The sequence below is a fragment of the Ranitomeya variabilis genome, chromosome 5 (genome assembly GCF_051348905.1).
Source record: "Ranitomeya variabilis isolate aRanVar5 chromosome 5, aRanVar5.hap1, whole genome shotgun sequence".
Classification (NCBI taxonomy): domain Eukaryota; kingdom Metazoa; phylum Chordata; class Amphibia; order Anura; family Dendrobatidae; genus Ranitomeya; species Ranitomeya variabilis.
Window position 1 is genome coordinate 124,857,988 of NC_135236.1, and position 14,127 is coordinate 124,872,114.

At 43.3% G+C, this 14,127-nt stretch overlaps 1 protein-coding gene across 1 annotated transcript; it reads right to left on the reverse strand.

Moving 5' to 3' along the window:
* Nucleotides 1–1,068: 1,068 nt before the first annotated feature.
* LOC143773397 (germ cell nuclear acidic protein-like) lies at nt 1,069–5,663 on the reverse strand. The gene is made up of 10 exons (XM_077260859.1): nt 5,550–5,663; nt 5,126–5,210; nt 4,392–4,434; nt 4,090–4,160; nt 3,876–3,989; nt 3,559–3,604; nt 2,954–3,095; nt 2,515–2,647; nt 1,375–1,582; nt 1,069–1,190 (listed from the first exon to the last, which is right to left on the reverse strand). Exons 1-10 carry the CDS (start codon nt 5,622–5,624, stop codon nt 1,106–1,108), a joined length of 1,002 nt encoding a protein of 333 aa, XP_077116974.1. The 5' UTR covers nt 5,625–5,663; the 3' UTR covers nt 1,069–1,105.
* Nucleotides 5,664–14,127: the final 8,464 nt, after the last annotated feature.

Below are 14,127 nucleotides of genomic sequence, written 5' to 3' on the forward strand. Positions count from 1 at the left end.
TTTGGGAGGACTTTGGTATATAACAACTCTCCATTAGCAGCAGTTTTAGTCGTAATCACTGCTTGGAGAAGTCACGTTGTTCACCATGTAGATAGCCTTCAGAATAACATGCAGACCATGAGCAGGATCATTTTGTGCATTAATGCTTTTGTACTGCGCTCTACAGAGAAAAAAAATACAATTACTATAAAAAGTAAATATACTTAACACACATAGATAACACAAGTGCAAACCTGCTAGGCCATATTGTAGGAAAGGCTCAATGAATAAATGCCTCAGAGCTTTGGAGATTGTACCAACTATAAGACCTAAAGTATCTCCACCACCCAGGCTGACTCTTCTTATTCATCGACCCAGCAATTTCCAGTTGCCCCCTGCCAGCTACTATTTATATGTATGGTATTTTATCCATTTCTGATCTCCCACATTTATAAAAAAAAAAAGGATTTTTGAAGATTTTTCACGAATTGTGTTCATTTAAGAATATAAAGAAATGTATGTGTATGTTTCTCTTGTCTGGAAGATCTGAAAGGTGCAGTAACTTCAATCCACCCCTAACAACCTGTGACTCCTATCAAAATGTCATATTTTTTGCTAAACGATTGTGATGTAAAACTTACCTGTGGAGTCACAGAAATTTTCAAGATCTCTCAATCCTGGAATATCAATCCTCATCCTAATAGATATGGATACAATGGGCACATGTTGCGCTCAGTGTTTTACTTCAAGTTATTTGTATGGAACCAGGAACCTAAAGATGAGGAATGAAGAATCAAAATGAATGAAATATGCTGTTCCATGAAACACAGTGGAAACTGCAGTGCCTTCGAGGACACGACAAAAAGCGTCTACTGGTCCTAAAGATTTCCTAAAGCACCAGGTCCTGGGGTGACTGTATAAATACACTCCTACAATGAACATATAAAGAATATACACACTTACATTTGGTAATGGAAGCAATAAATTGCTTCTGTTTGACAGTACAGCCTGGATTTTGTTTCTGCAGGTTTTGTTGGATTTTTCCAGATTCTGGTCTTATATCTGGAAAATGGGTCTCCTTGAGCTGTAGATGGAGGATGATCTAAGGAGACAGATGGTCCTAACCTTAAGCCGTGTTTTGCATTGTAAGTTTCCCTCCACATTTACGGCAAAATGTTCTCTGTTCACTGATTTTCGTGAAACGGCCGACTCTAAAAAGACAGAAAGAACATGGATTGGCAGTCAAGAAAGGATAGAAATATCAGTTACTGGAGGAAGAGAAAGGATTATTCATGGAAAATTAGATCTCAGTCATCTGTGATCTCCTGGTAGCAGAATATAAATTGCATTAATGTAGTTTCTTTAGAATTATATAAGAAGAAAATATCTCCTTACCTGTATCCACACCCTGCACACACATAGTTGTATCGGTAATTAATGTCATACGCATGATACATTCTCACAGGTGGCAATTCGGGGTGAACATGTATGAGCTTTTCTGTGTAAGATGTCCAGAGTGGCCCATGTCCATCATTTTGCACTCCCTCAATGTGCCAGCAGGCGACATGGCACAATTCATGTGCCAGTGAATCTCTAAGGCGCTCTAAAGATAGAAAATATATAATTACGATAAGTCAAGAAGATATTTTACATCACAATTGCAAACCTACTAGACCATAATATATGAGAGGCTCAAGAGACATTTGCCCTGGAGCTTTGGAGGTATAGGACCTGAAGGATCTCCATTACTCAGGCTGACTCTTCTGATTAATCGTCCCAGTAATTTATAGTTGCATCCGTGGCAGTTACTATCTATGTGTATTTTATCCATCCACTGTTTACCTCCAGATCCCTCACTATTAAGAAATAAGGGGTCCCACAAGGATTTTCAATGATCACAACTGATGAACAACATATAGCCATGCATGTGTGTGTTTCTCTTGTTTGGAAGCTATGAAAATTGCAGTAACTTCATTCCTGCCTTAAATGGAAGCTGTCATGTGAAAAAACATTATTAACCTCCAAATATGGAGTTAATGTGCAGGTTAAAGGTGTTCTGAATCTTCCCAACACCGGCACTTAGGCCAGGAGGAAATAAACATTGGTCCCTCTGGCAGCGTTCAGCTTCCAGTCATAGCAGCGGCACGGGTTCAGTCACTGCTCTGTGTAAAGCGAGTGGCATCTGTAACCCACCCCCTGTCACTGACTGACAGCAGCTTAGCATTAGACCTGGCTGTCAGTCAGTGCCGGGGCACGGTTACAGCAGCAGCTCGCTATACACAGAGCAGTGACTGAACCCTTGATGGTGCCGTCCCTATGACTGAAAGGTGCCTGTTAATTGAATAAAGTTCATTTCCTCCCAGCAGTGGAGGTCTAAGTGCCGGCACTGGGCAGGTTCAGAACGCTGTTAACCTGCAGATTAACCTCATATCGGCAGGTTAATAGCGTTTTTTCACATAAAAGGTTCTCTTTAACAACCTGGTACTTCTATCAAAATTTTATATTTTTACCAAATGATCACTATAAGAAACTTACCTGCAGAGTCACAGACTTTGTCTGAGAGTTCAATAAAGGAATACTGTTCCCCGTCCTTATAGATGTTCGTGCAGAAAGCAGATGTTGCCGTCAGTCTTTTGCTCCACTTGAATGTTATTTTGGACTCAGGAAGCTGAAGATGAGGAATTAAGAAATAAAATACATTATATCTATAATTCAACGTAAAGCAGCATTAAATGCAGTCCCTTCTAGGACACTACAAAAGGGAGGTATAAGTTGTGACTACTGGTCCTAAAGACACCCGTAGGCACCAGGTCCCGGGGTGACTGCTACCTCCTCTGCACCAGTATAACTGCATTTACATAGAGGAACAGTAAAGGTCTTTGATAATATATACTCCACCGACATTTACATGAAGAGTTACAGATATAGCAGAATATAGATGAATATATACAATCCCGGGATTGTAATATTTTACCTCGTTCTCAAACACGGTGCTGTTATAGAGCTTAAACAGCCGTGTAACCAACTCATGTTTGTAGCTCTGAAAGTCCTGCATGTATTTAGATGCCGGAGATGTGATGTCCTCTATAAAGCAGCCCTGGATGGTACAAATAGGCCTGGAAGAACAGAAGATCATACATGAAGCCTTAGGTTATATCTCAAAACATACAGAACATTTACCTATTCATTCCTTTCCCCTACAATGTAGAAGGGATTTCCCAATTAAGTATCGCGTCACCCAAATGGTAGAAGGTCAGGGGCACAAATACAATAGGGTCAGCCAGCAATAAGCTACAAGTCGGGGCAGGTGGATTATCAGCATTGAAATAAACCTCTCAAAAATGTCAATACAAGAATCCAATATCATCTCTATGTCAGTGGAACTGCAAGATCTTCTTGGGATCCAGGATTTATACATGGCAGAGAGGAGGGATTATCTACACCCTGACATAGATTGGGATGTAAAACGAGGAGATGTGGGAGTGCTGGATTTTGGGAACTGAGCTGATGACTGAGGATATCCACCAGTAGGGGGCACCACTTCTCGTTTATAGTGTTTCATAGCTTTATATAACTTACTGCTCCTCTGAGGTGGATCTCTCCAGGCATCCAGATGATTCTGTATCTGGAAGGAAACATGGAGCAGTGAAAATAGTGCCATCTTTGATAAGTTTTACATTGAGGCATCTATATAATATTGTTACAGAGATTAGGAATATCTACAGCCCTTGATTGAAATAGAGTGAAGAGGCACCAGAAATGAATGTGCAATTCTACTTTTTACTCCTTTGTCCACTTGTTGGCTATCAGGTGAAGGTGCATTGTTAAATTATCTTTAGGGGAAATGTATGTAATCTGTATAGATTGCGGTATAAACCATAATATTGGACACTGACCAGTGACAGGAGATGATGGTTCTATTATGATACAGTCATCGTCATCGCTGTCAGTGTGTGGAGGTCCACACTGCTCAGGGGTATCATAACCCTCGATGTCAGAAGTCCTGAGACCTGTGAATATCACATAACAGAACAGAACATGGATCAATGGACTGTGTCAAATACCGGAAATTTAGGTTGTGTCTAGAAAACACAGCTAATTAGTCCTTACTTTCGCGAGATGATATTTTCTCCCCAGAAGAATACTCATCATCGTCAGAAATAACAATGACATCAGTGGAACTGTGAAAACAAATGCAGAAATAGGAATCAGTGGGGAAAATTCTAATGTTAAAAATGAATGAGATTATGGATTAAAATTATTGGTATAAATGGATCAGATGAAGCAATTCAGAGCCCAGGAACCACAAGAGTCATATTATATAAAGCTGGAATGAAGGACACCGATTGTCCCCAATAATGTCTACCAATGGGACCTGAGCTCAGAGTTGGAGAAGATGTGATTCATCCTACCTGAAGAAGTCATTGCTACATGACGGGAAAGATGTTATTAGTTCTGAGGAAGAAACAAAAATGAATATATTAGACTGTTATTATGGATAACAGCAGTAAGTGATAATTAAAACGGACTACTAGGACTTCAGAAAACTTCTGATGATGGGGCCAAAATGTCATCATTATCTTTTTTACCAGTTACAACTAAAGCCCCCATCACACTAAGCGAGGTCGCTAGCGAGATCGCTGCTGAGTCACAAGTTTTGTGACGCAACAGCGACCTCAGTAGCGATCTCGCTATGTTTGACACGTGGCAGCGACCAGGCCCCTGCTGTGAGATCGCTGGTCGTGTCGGAATGGCCTGGACCTTTTTTTGATCGTTGAGGTCCCGCTGGGTAGCACACATCGCTGTGTTTGACACCTTACCAACGACCTCGTTGACGACAACGTCTCACAGGACGTCCCTCATCGAGGTCTGAATCGTCATAATAGCTGCCATGTGACATCGTTGTACAGGTCGCTACAGATCGCTGCTGCGTCGTTGGGAAGATCTCACTGTTTGACATCACACCAGCGACCACATAGCGACGCAGCAACGATCCCTGACAGGTCGTATCGTTGTCGGGATCGCTTTAGCGTCGCTAAGTGTGACTGGGCCTTAAGTCCCAATGAATGAGACACATTTGTTCTAGTAAACCCATTATTGTTAGGACACATATCAGCAGGGGCTAGATTGCATTGGAAATCAGTACCTGGGTCTATAGGTGTTATCCCATTTTTTAATCCACCTTCCGTTTGATAGTTCGGAAGTCTTGATCTTTTCTTGGGGGGATGGGACTAGAAAAAGAGAAGAAATATAAGACTCGAAATGTCACATAAATCATAATGAACATCTGGGTATGAAAGGGTATGAAAATAACACGCAGGGTCAGTTCTGGCTTTTACAAGGAGCATTTTATTCTTATAGAATAGTAATAATATATTTATTAATATAATTGTCAGTGATGGTCTATTAAGATGGATATAAACTCCCCAAACAGGAATATTACTCTTCATTATCAGCTATTAAGGAGATAACAATCAGTAATATTGATCATTCTAACAAGTCGTCACATAAATCATCATAGATGATAGATTAGTATTACATAAGAATAATGCAGAAAAGTGACGGCTCACCTGATGGAAATCCACATCACTGCTGTTCTCTGAATCCGATATAATAATACGCTTACAGCACTTTTTATTCGCCATACTTGCACTCACTTAACGCCACAATCCTCACTCTCCAACGCCTTAAACAACCCTCAACGGAATCAGGGGTTACACAGCGTCTAGAACTGTCCGGTAAATTGTGACATCACTGTAGTGACACCATCAGCTCTGGACCATTGTCACTGTGACCTCAGCACATATACAATTATAAGCTGCTAGATATGTCTAGATAGGAGGCTGCACTAATACTCCCAAACACTTATTCTAATCACATGGAGTAATAATAATGGGATGATTATTTGTAAAAAGTGTTGTTTTGTATTGGAGAATGCAGCCTAGATTTCTCCCCTCACTCCACTTTTATTTTCTTTCCTTCTCTCGCCTTGATCTTTCCTATTTTATCATTGCTATTATAATATCTTATAAGGTATAAATTTACATGTCTGTTTCCCAAATCTTATTGTGATGTTTATCGTTTCGGAAACTTTAATACAAATTTACAGTTTTAAAAAATTACATAGATTTATCAAATAAGACCAATATTCCTCTGTATGACACAAAAGCATACAGGACTTTGGCACAAGTAATTTACTGAGTATGTCTTAGGAATCTGGTTGGACCCCATGGCCAAGGAGTGGAACAATTGCTGTAGTTACAATAACTGCAGTGAGACATGGGAGGGCAGTGGTAGAGGTGCCACACACTGGCAGAAGAGGGGCAATGATCTGCCCCGATCTTCTGAAATTGGAGCAGTTGAGTAGTGCTCCTTGTTTCTCTAATAAGGAGATTGTAAAATGCTCAGTGCACTGGGTTCCTTATTCCGGCTAAATAAGAACATCCTGCTCAGTGGTACCAAGTATCCTAGGCAGTGCTGCCACTCGGGAGCCACATACTGGCAAAATTTTCAGGGCCCCCTTGAAATTCCACCCAGGCTCCACCCTAGCCCCGCCTCCACCCATCAAACCTTCCACAGTCCCATCACCCTCTCCTGGAAAAACTCCACTTCTGCACCGTGCTTCTCACCAATCACACATTAAGGCTATGTGCATACCTTGAGTATTTGCTTGCAGAAATTTCTACAAGGTTTCTGCATTTCTTGGCAGGAAAAATACTGGCTCAAATGAGGACTGCCCCAGGAAAGACCAAGAGTCACCTCTGGTTCTGAGGATAGGTTTATCTGAATCACCAGCCTCAGAAATCGCAGGTTAACAGCAGCTCAGATTAGAGACCAGGTCAATGCCACACAGAGTTCTAGCAGCAGACACATCCCTACAACAACTAAGAAGAGACTTTGTGCAGCAGGCCTTCATAGTAAAATAGCTGCTAGGAAACCACTGCTAAGGACAGACAACAAGCAGAAGAGACTTGTTTGGGCTAAAGAACACAAGGAATGGACATTAGACCAGTGGAAATCTGTGCTTTGGTCTGATGAGTCCAAATTTGAGATCTTTGGTTCCAACCACGGTGTCTTTGTGCGGCGCAGAAAAGGTGAACGGATGGACTCTACATGCCTGGTTCCCACCATGAAGCATGGAGGAGGAGGTGTGATGGTGTGGGGATGCTTTGCTGGTGACACTGTTGGGGACTTTATGCGTAAATATATTGAAGGGATATATTCGTATTTCGCTCACAGAAAATTTCCCTTTGTCTTAAAAAGTTCAAACCTTTATTATACCTTAGTTAAAAAGCCTTAATACATACAATAATTATACATCACACCAACACCACTAAAGAAAGAAAAAGATAACCAGGGGGGGTGCCTAACCCTAAACTGGCCTATCTCAACCTACCTACTTGCGGAGGTTGGCACCCTAGACCTGCGCATTGGCGCCCCCGCTCCTCGATGGCTGACCCTGCTATCCCTGTTGGGCCCTGTGGTGGCAGGGAGTGAGGCATCCCCCCCCCGGTTATCTTTTTCTTTCTTTAGTGGTGTTGGTGTGATGTATAATTATTGTATGTATTAAGGCTTTTTAACTAAGGTATAATAAAGGTTTGAACTTTTTAAGACAAAGGGAAATTTTCTGTGAGCTAGACACTGTTGGGGATTTATTCAAAACTGAAGGCATACTGAACCAGCATGGCTACCCCAGCATCTTGCAGCGGCATGTTATTCCATCCGGTTTGCTTTTAGTTGGACCATCATTTATTTTTAACAGGACAATGACCCCAAACACACCTCCAGGCTGTGTAAGGGCTATTTGACCAAGAAGGAGAGTGATGGGGTGCTACATCAGATGACCTGGCCTCCACAGTCGCCAGACCTGAACCCAATCGAGATGGTTTGGGGTGAGCTGGATCGCAGAGTGAAGGCAGAAGGGCCAACAAGTGCTAAGCATCTCTGGGAATTCCTTCAAGATTGTTGGAAGACCATTCCCAGTGACTACCTCTTGAAGCTCATCAAGAGAATGCCAAGAATGTGCAAAGCAGTCATCAAAGCACAAGGAGGCTACTTTGAAGAACATAGAATATAAGACATAATTTCAGTTGTTTCACACTTTTTTTTGTTAAGTATATAATTCCACATGTGTTAATTCATAGTTTTGATGCCTTCAGTGTGAATGTACAATTTTCATAGTCATGAAAATACAGAAAAATCTTGAAATGAGAAGATGTGTCCAAACTTTTGGTCTGTACTGTATTACCACCACAAAGTGACTGAATACTACAATACTGGTCATTAATTAAAAAAAAAACCCACAATCCTAAGTGTCATTATACAGAGGAGCTCTGTATATACTGTCAGTGTACAGGTAATACAGTGATCACCAGAGACCTTATACACAGGAGCTCTGTATATAGTGTCAGTGTACAGGTAATACACCTGTATCCCCCTCTCACTTCATCATTTGTAGTCACCCCCAGACACACTTCATCATGTGCAGTCCCCCTCCCCACCACTTCATATGTAGTCACCCTCACCTCCTAGACTTCATCATGTGCAGTCCCCCTCACACCCCACTTCATCATATTCAGTCGCCTGTTATGAACTGGTGGCCTAGGAGCAGCATGGACGAGCTCTGGAGTAGGTGGCCTCTATACTGACCGCAGACCCTGAACTTAACACATAAACTAGAAGTAGCCGTGGGATGTTCCTGTCACTCCCTAGACACCTCGTCACGGCCGGAGAACTAATTACCCCTAAAGAAAGAAACAGGAATACTATCTTGCCTCAGAGAAAATTCCCAAAGGAAAGGCAGCCCCCCACAAATATTGACTGTGAGAGGAGAGGAGAAATTACAAACGCAGACTGAAAACAGAATTTAGCAAAGGAGGCCACGCTACCTAGAAAGAAAAGAAAGGACAGAGTACTGTGCGGTCAGTATAAAAAATACTACAAAATCCACCACAGAGAATACAAAAATCTTCACACCTAACTAAAGGCATGGAGGGTAACTCTGTGACTTCAGAGCTTCCAACTTAGCTGAATAAATCTTTACACAGACAAAGCTGGACAAGAAAAAACATAGAAATTCACAGAACTATTAAGTCCACCGCATGTGGACTGCAAAAAACAGAGCCAGGACTTATCTTTGATGATTTGGACAATCCAGAAGGAGAAACCAAGCAGAGATGTGCATCCCTAGAAAACAATGGACAACTGGCACTCACAAAAGGAAGGAGCCAGACTAAATAGCCCCGTCCAAAGTGGAAGCAGCTGATGACTGTTGTGAAGGACAAACAGCAGCACTACCACTTATAACCACCGGAGGGAGCCCAAGAGCAGAACCCACAACAGAATTCACAACAGTACCCCCCCTTGAGGAGGGGTCACCGAACCCTCACCAGAGCCCCCAGGCCGATCCGGACGAGCCAAATGGAAGGCACGAACCAAATCGTCAGCATGAACATCGGAGGCAACAACCCAAGAATTATCCTCCTGGCCATAACCCTTCCACTTGACAAGATACTGAAGCCTCCGTCTAGAAAAATGAGAATCCAAGATCTTCTCCACAACATACTCCAACTCCCCATCAATCAACACCGAGGCAGGAGGATCAACAGAGGGAACCACGGGCACCACATATTTCCGCAACAAAGATCTATGAAAAACATTATGGATGGAAAAAGAGGCTGGAAGGGCCAAACAAAAAGACACTGGATTGATAATCTCAGAAATCCTATAAGGACCAATAAACCGAGGCTTGAACTTCGGGGAAGAAACCTTCATAGGAACATGACGAGAAGACAACCAGACCAAATCCTTAACCTGAAGCCGGGAACCCACACGCCGACGACGGTTGGCAAAACGCTGAGCCTCCTCCTGAGACAACACCAAATTGTCCACAACATGAGCCCAAATCTGCTGCAACCTGTCAACCACAGAGTCCACCCCAGGACAATCAGAAAAATCAACCTGAACTGAAGAAAAACGAGGATGAAACCCAGAATTACAAAAGAATGGTGACACCAAGGTATCAGAACTAGCCCGATTATTAAGGGCAAACTCGGCCAATGGCAAGAAAGCCACCCAATCATCCTGATCGGCAGACACAAAGCATCTCAAATAAGTTTCCAAAGTCTGGTTAGTTCGCTCGGTTTGGCCGTTTGTCTGAGGATGAAATGCGGAAGAAAAAGACAAATCAATGCCCAGCTTAGCACAAAAGGACCGCCAAAACCTAGAAACAAACTGGGAACCTCTATCGGACACAATATTCTCCGGAATGCCATGCAAACGAACCACATGCTGAAAAAACAACGGAACCAACTCAGAAGAGGAAGGCAACTTAGGCAAAGGTACCAAATGAACCATCTTAGAAAACCGGTCACAGACCACCCAGATAACAGACATCCTCTGGGAAACAGGAAGATCCGAAATAAAATCCAGAGAAATATGCGTCCAAGGCCTCTCAGGGACCGGCAAAGGCAAAAGCAACCCACTGGCGCGGGAGCAGCAAGGTTTGGCCCGCGCACAAGTCCCACAGGACTGCACAAAAGAACGCACATCCCGTGACAAAGAAGGCCACCAAAAGGACCTACTAACCAAATCTCTGGTACCAAAAATCCCAGGATGGCCAGCCAACACCGAACAGTGAACCTCAGAAATCACTTTACTAGTCCATCTGTCAGGAACAAACAGTTTCCCCGCTGGACAGCGATCAGGTTTATCAGCCTGAAACTCCTGAAGAACCCGTCGTAAATCAGGGGAGATGGCAGAAAGAATCACCCCTTCCTTCAGAATACCGACCGGCTCAAGGACCCCAGGGGAATCAGGCAAAAAGCTCCTAGAGAGGGCATCAGCCTTAACATTCTTAGAACCTGGAAGATACGAGACAACAAAATCAAAATGGGAGAAAAACAGGGACCATCGGGCCTGTCTAGGATTCAGCCGTTTGGCAGACTGGAGGTAAATCAGATTCTTATGATCGGTCAAGACCACAATACGGTGCTTGGCCCCCTCAAGCCAATGTCGCCACTCCTCAAATGCCCACTTCATAGCCAACAACTCACGATTGCCGACATCATAATTGCGTTCCGCAGGCGAAAACTTTCGAGAAAAGAAGGCACACGGTTTCATCAAGGAACCATCAGAATTCCTCTGAGACAAAACGGCCCCTGCCCCAATCTCAGAAGCGTCAACCTCAACCTGAAAAGGAAGAGAAACATCCGGCTGACGCAACACAGGGGCAGAAGTAAATCGGCGCTTAAGCTCCTGAAAGGCAGAAACGGCCTCAGAGGACCAATTAGCTACATCAGCGCTCTTCCTCGTCAAATCGGTCAGGGGTTTAACCACACTGGAGAAGTTGGCAATGAAACGGCGATAAAAATTAGCAAAGCCCAAAAATTTCTGAAGGCTCTTCACGGATGTGGGCTGGATCCAATCATGAATGGCTTGAACCTTAGCCGGATCCATTTCTATAGATGATGGAGAAAAAATGAAGCCCAAAAAAGAAACCTTCTGTACTCCAAAGAGGCACTTAGACCCCTTCACAAACAAGGCATTGTCATGAAGGACCTGAAATACCATCCTAACTTGTTTCACATGAGACTCCCAATCATCTGAAAAAATCAAAATATCATCCAAATATACAATCATGAATTTATCAAGATAATTCCGAAAAATATCATGCATGAAGGACTGAAACACAGATGGGGCATTAGAGAGTCCGAATGGCATCACAAGATACTCAAAATGGCCCTCGGGCGTATTAAACGCAGTTTTCCATTCGTCACCCTGCTTAATACGAACCAGATTATATGCCCCTCGAAGGTCAATCTTAGTAAACCAACTAGCCACCTTAATTCTGGCAAACAGATCAGAAAGCAAAGGCAAAGGGTATTGGAATTTGACCGTGATCTTATTCAAGAGGCGATAATCAATACAGGGTCTCAAGGAGCCATCCTTCTTGGCAACAAAAAAACCCTGCTCCTAATGGAGAAGAAGATGGCCAAATATGCCCCTTCTCCAAAGACTCCTTTACATAGCTCCGCATGGCGGCATGTTCAGGCACAGACAGGTTGAAAAGTCGGTCCTTAGGAAACTTAAACCTGGAATCAAATCAATAGCACAATCACAGTTCCTATGCGGTGGAAGGGAACTGGACTTGGGCTCATTGAAAACATCCTGGAAATCTGACAGAAACTCAGGAATTTCAGATGAGGGGGAGGAGGAAATTGACATCAGAGGAACGTCATCGTGAACCCCCTGACAACCCCAACTAGTCACAGACATAGATTTCCAATCCAACACCGGATTATGTACCTGTAACCATGGAAACCCCAGCACAACAGCATCATGCAAATTATGTAACACCAGGAAACGACAATCTTCCTGATGGGCTGGCGCCATGCACATGGTTAACTGTGTCCAAAACTGAGGTTTATTTTTAGCCAATGGTGTAGCATCAATCCCCCTCAAAGGGATAGGACTCCGCAAAGGCTGTAAGGAAAAACCACAACGTCTGGCAAATTCTAAGTCCATTAAATTTAAAGCGGCGCCTGAATCCACAAATGCCATGACAGAGAATGACGATAATGAGCAGATCAGGGTCACAGATAACAGAAATTTAGGTTGTACAGTACTGATAGTAACGGAATTAGAGATTCTCTTGGCACGCTTAGGGCAATCAGAAATAACATGAGCAGAATCGCCGCAGTAAAAGCACAACCTATTCTGACGTCTGAATCCTTGGCGTTCTGCTCTAGACACAATCCTATCATACTGCATAGGCTCAGGACTCCGCTCGGAAGACAACGCCATAGTGTGCACAACTCTGCGCTCACGCAAGCGCCGATCAATTTGAATGGCCAGAGACATAGAATCACTCAGACCTGCAGGCGTGGGGAACCCCACCATAACATCTTTAGCAGATTCAGAAAGACCCTTTCTGAAAATTGCCGCCAAAGCATCCTCATTCCACTTAGTAAGCACAGACCATTTTCTGAATTTCTGGCAATATGACTCTGCCACTTCTTGACCCTGACACAGGGCCAAAAGTGTTTTCTCAGCATGCTCTACAGAGTTAGGTTCATCATACAATAACCCAAGCGCCTGAAAAAAGGTGTCTACATTAAGCAAGACCGGATTCCCAGATTCCAGGGAAAATGCCCAATCCTGCGGGTCACCACGCAACAGAGAAATGACAATTTTTACCTGCTGGATGGGATCACCAGAGGAACGGGGCTTCAGAGCAAAAAACAGTTTACAGTTATTTTTAAAGCTCAAAAATTTGGACCTGTCCCCGAAGAACAGATCGGGGGTAGGAATTCTAGGCTCTAAAACAGGAGTCTGCACGATATAACCAGAAATACCCTGTACTCTAGCAGCAAGTTGATCCACCCGAGAAGCAAGTCCCTGAACATCCATGTCAACGCCTAACTCCTGAGCCACCCAGAAGTGAAGAGGGAAAAAAAAAACACAACAGAGTACAGAAAAAAAAATGGCTCAGCACTTTCTTTCCCTTCTTTTGAGATGCGGTTAACTCATTGTTGGCCAGTTGTACTGTTATGAACTGGTGGCCTAGGAGCAGCATGGACGAGCTCTGGAGTAGGTGGCCTCTATACTGACCGCAGACCCTGAACTTAACACCGCAACTATAAGTAGCCGTGGGATGTTCCTGTCACTCCCTAGACACCTCGTCACGGCCGGAGAACTAATTACCCCTAAAGAAAGAAACAGGAATACTATCTTGCCTCAGAGAAAATTCCCAAAGGAAAGGCAGCCCCCCACAAATATTGACTGTGAGAGGAGAGGGAAATTACAAACGCAGACTGAAAACAGAATTTAGCAAAGGAGGCCACGCTACCTAGAAAGAAAAGACAGGACAGAGTACTGTGCGGTTAGTATAAAAAATACTACAAAATCCACCACAGAGAATACAAAAATCTTCACACCTAACTAACGGCATGGAGGGTAACTCTGTGACTCCAGAGCTTCCAACTTGGCTGAATAAATCTTTACACAGACAAAGCTGGACAAGAAAAAACATAGAAATTCACAGAACTATTAAGTCCACCGCATGTGGACTGCAAAAACAGAGCCAGGACTTATCTTTGATAATTTGGACAATCCAGAAGGAGAAACCAAGCAGAGATGTGGATCCCT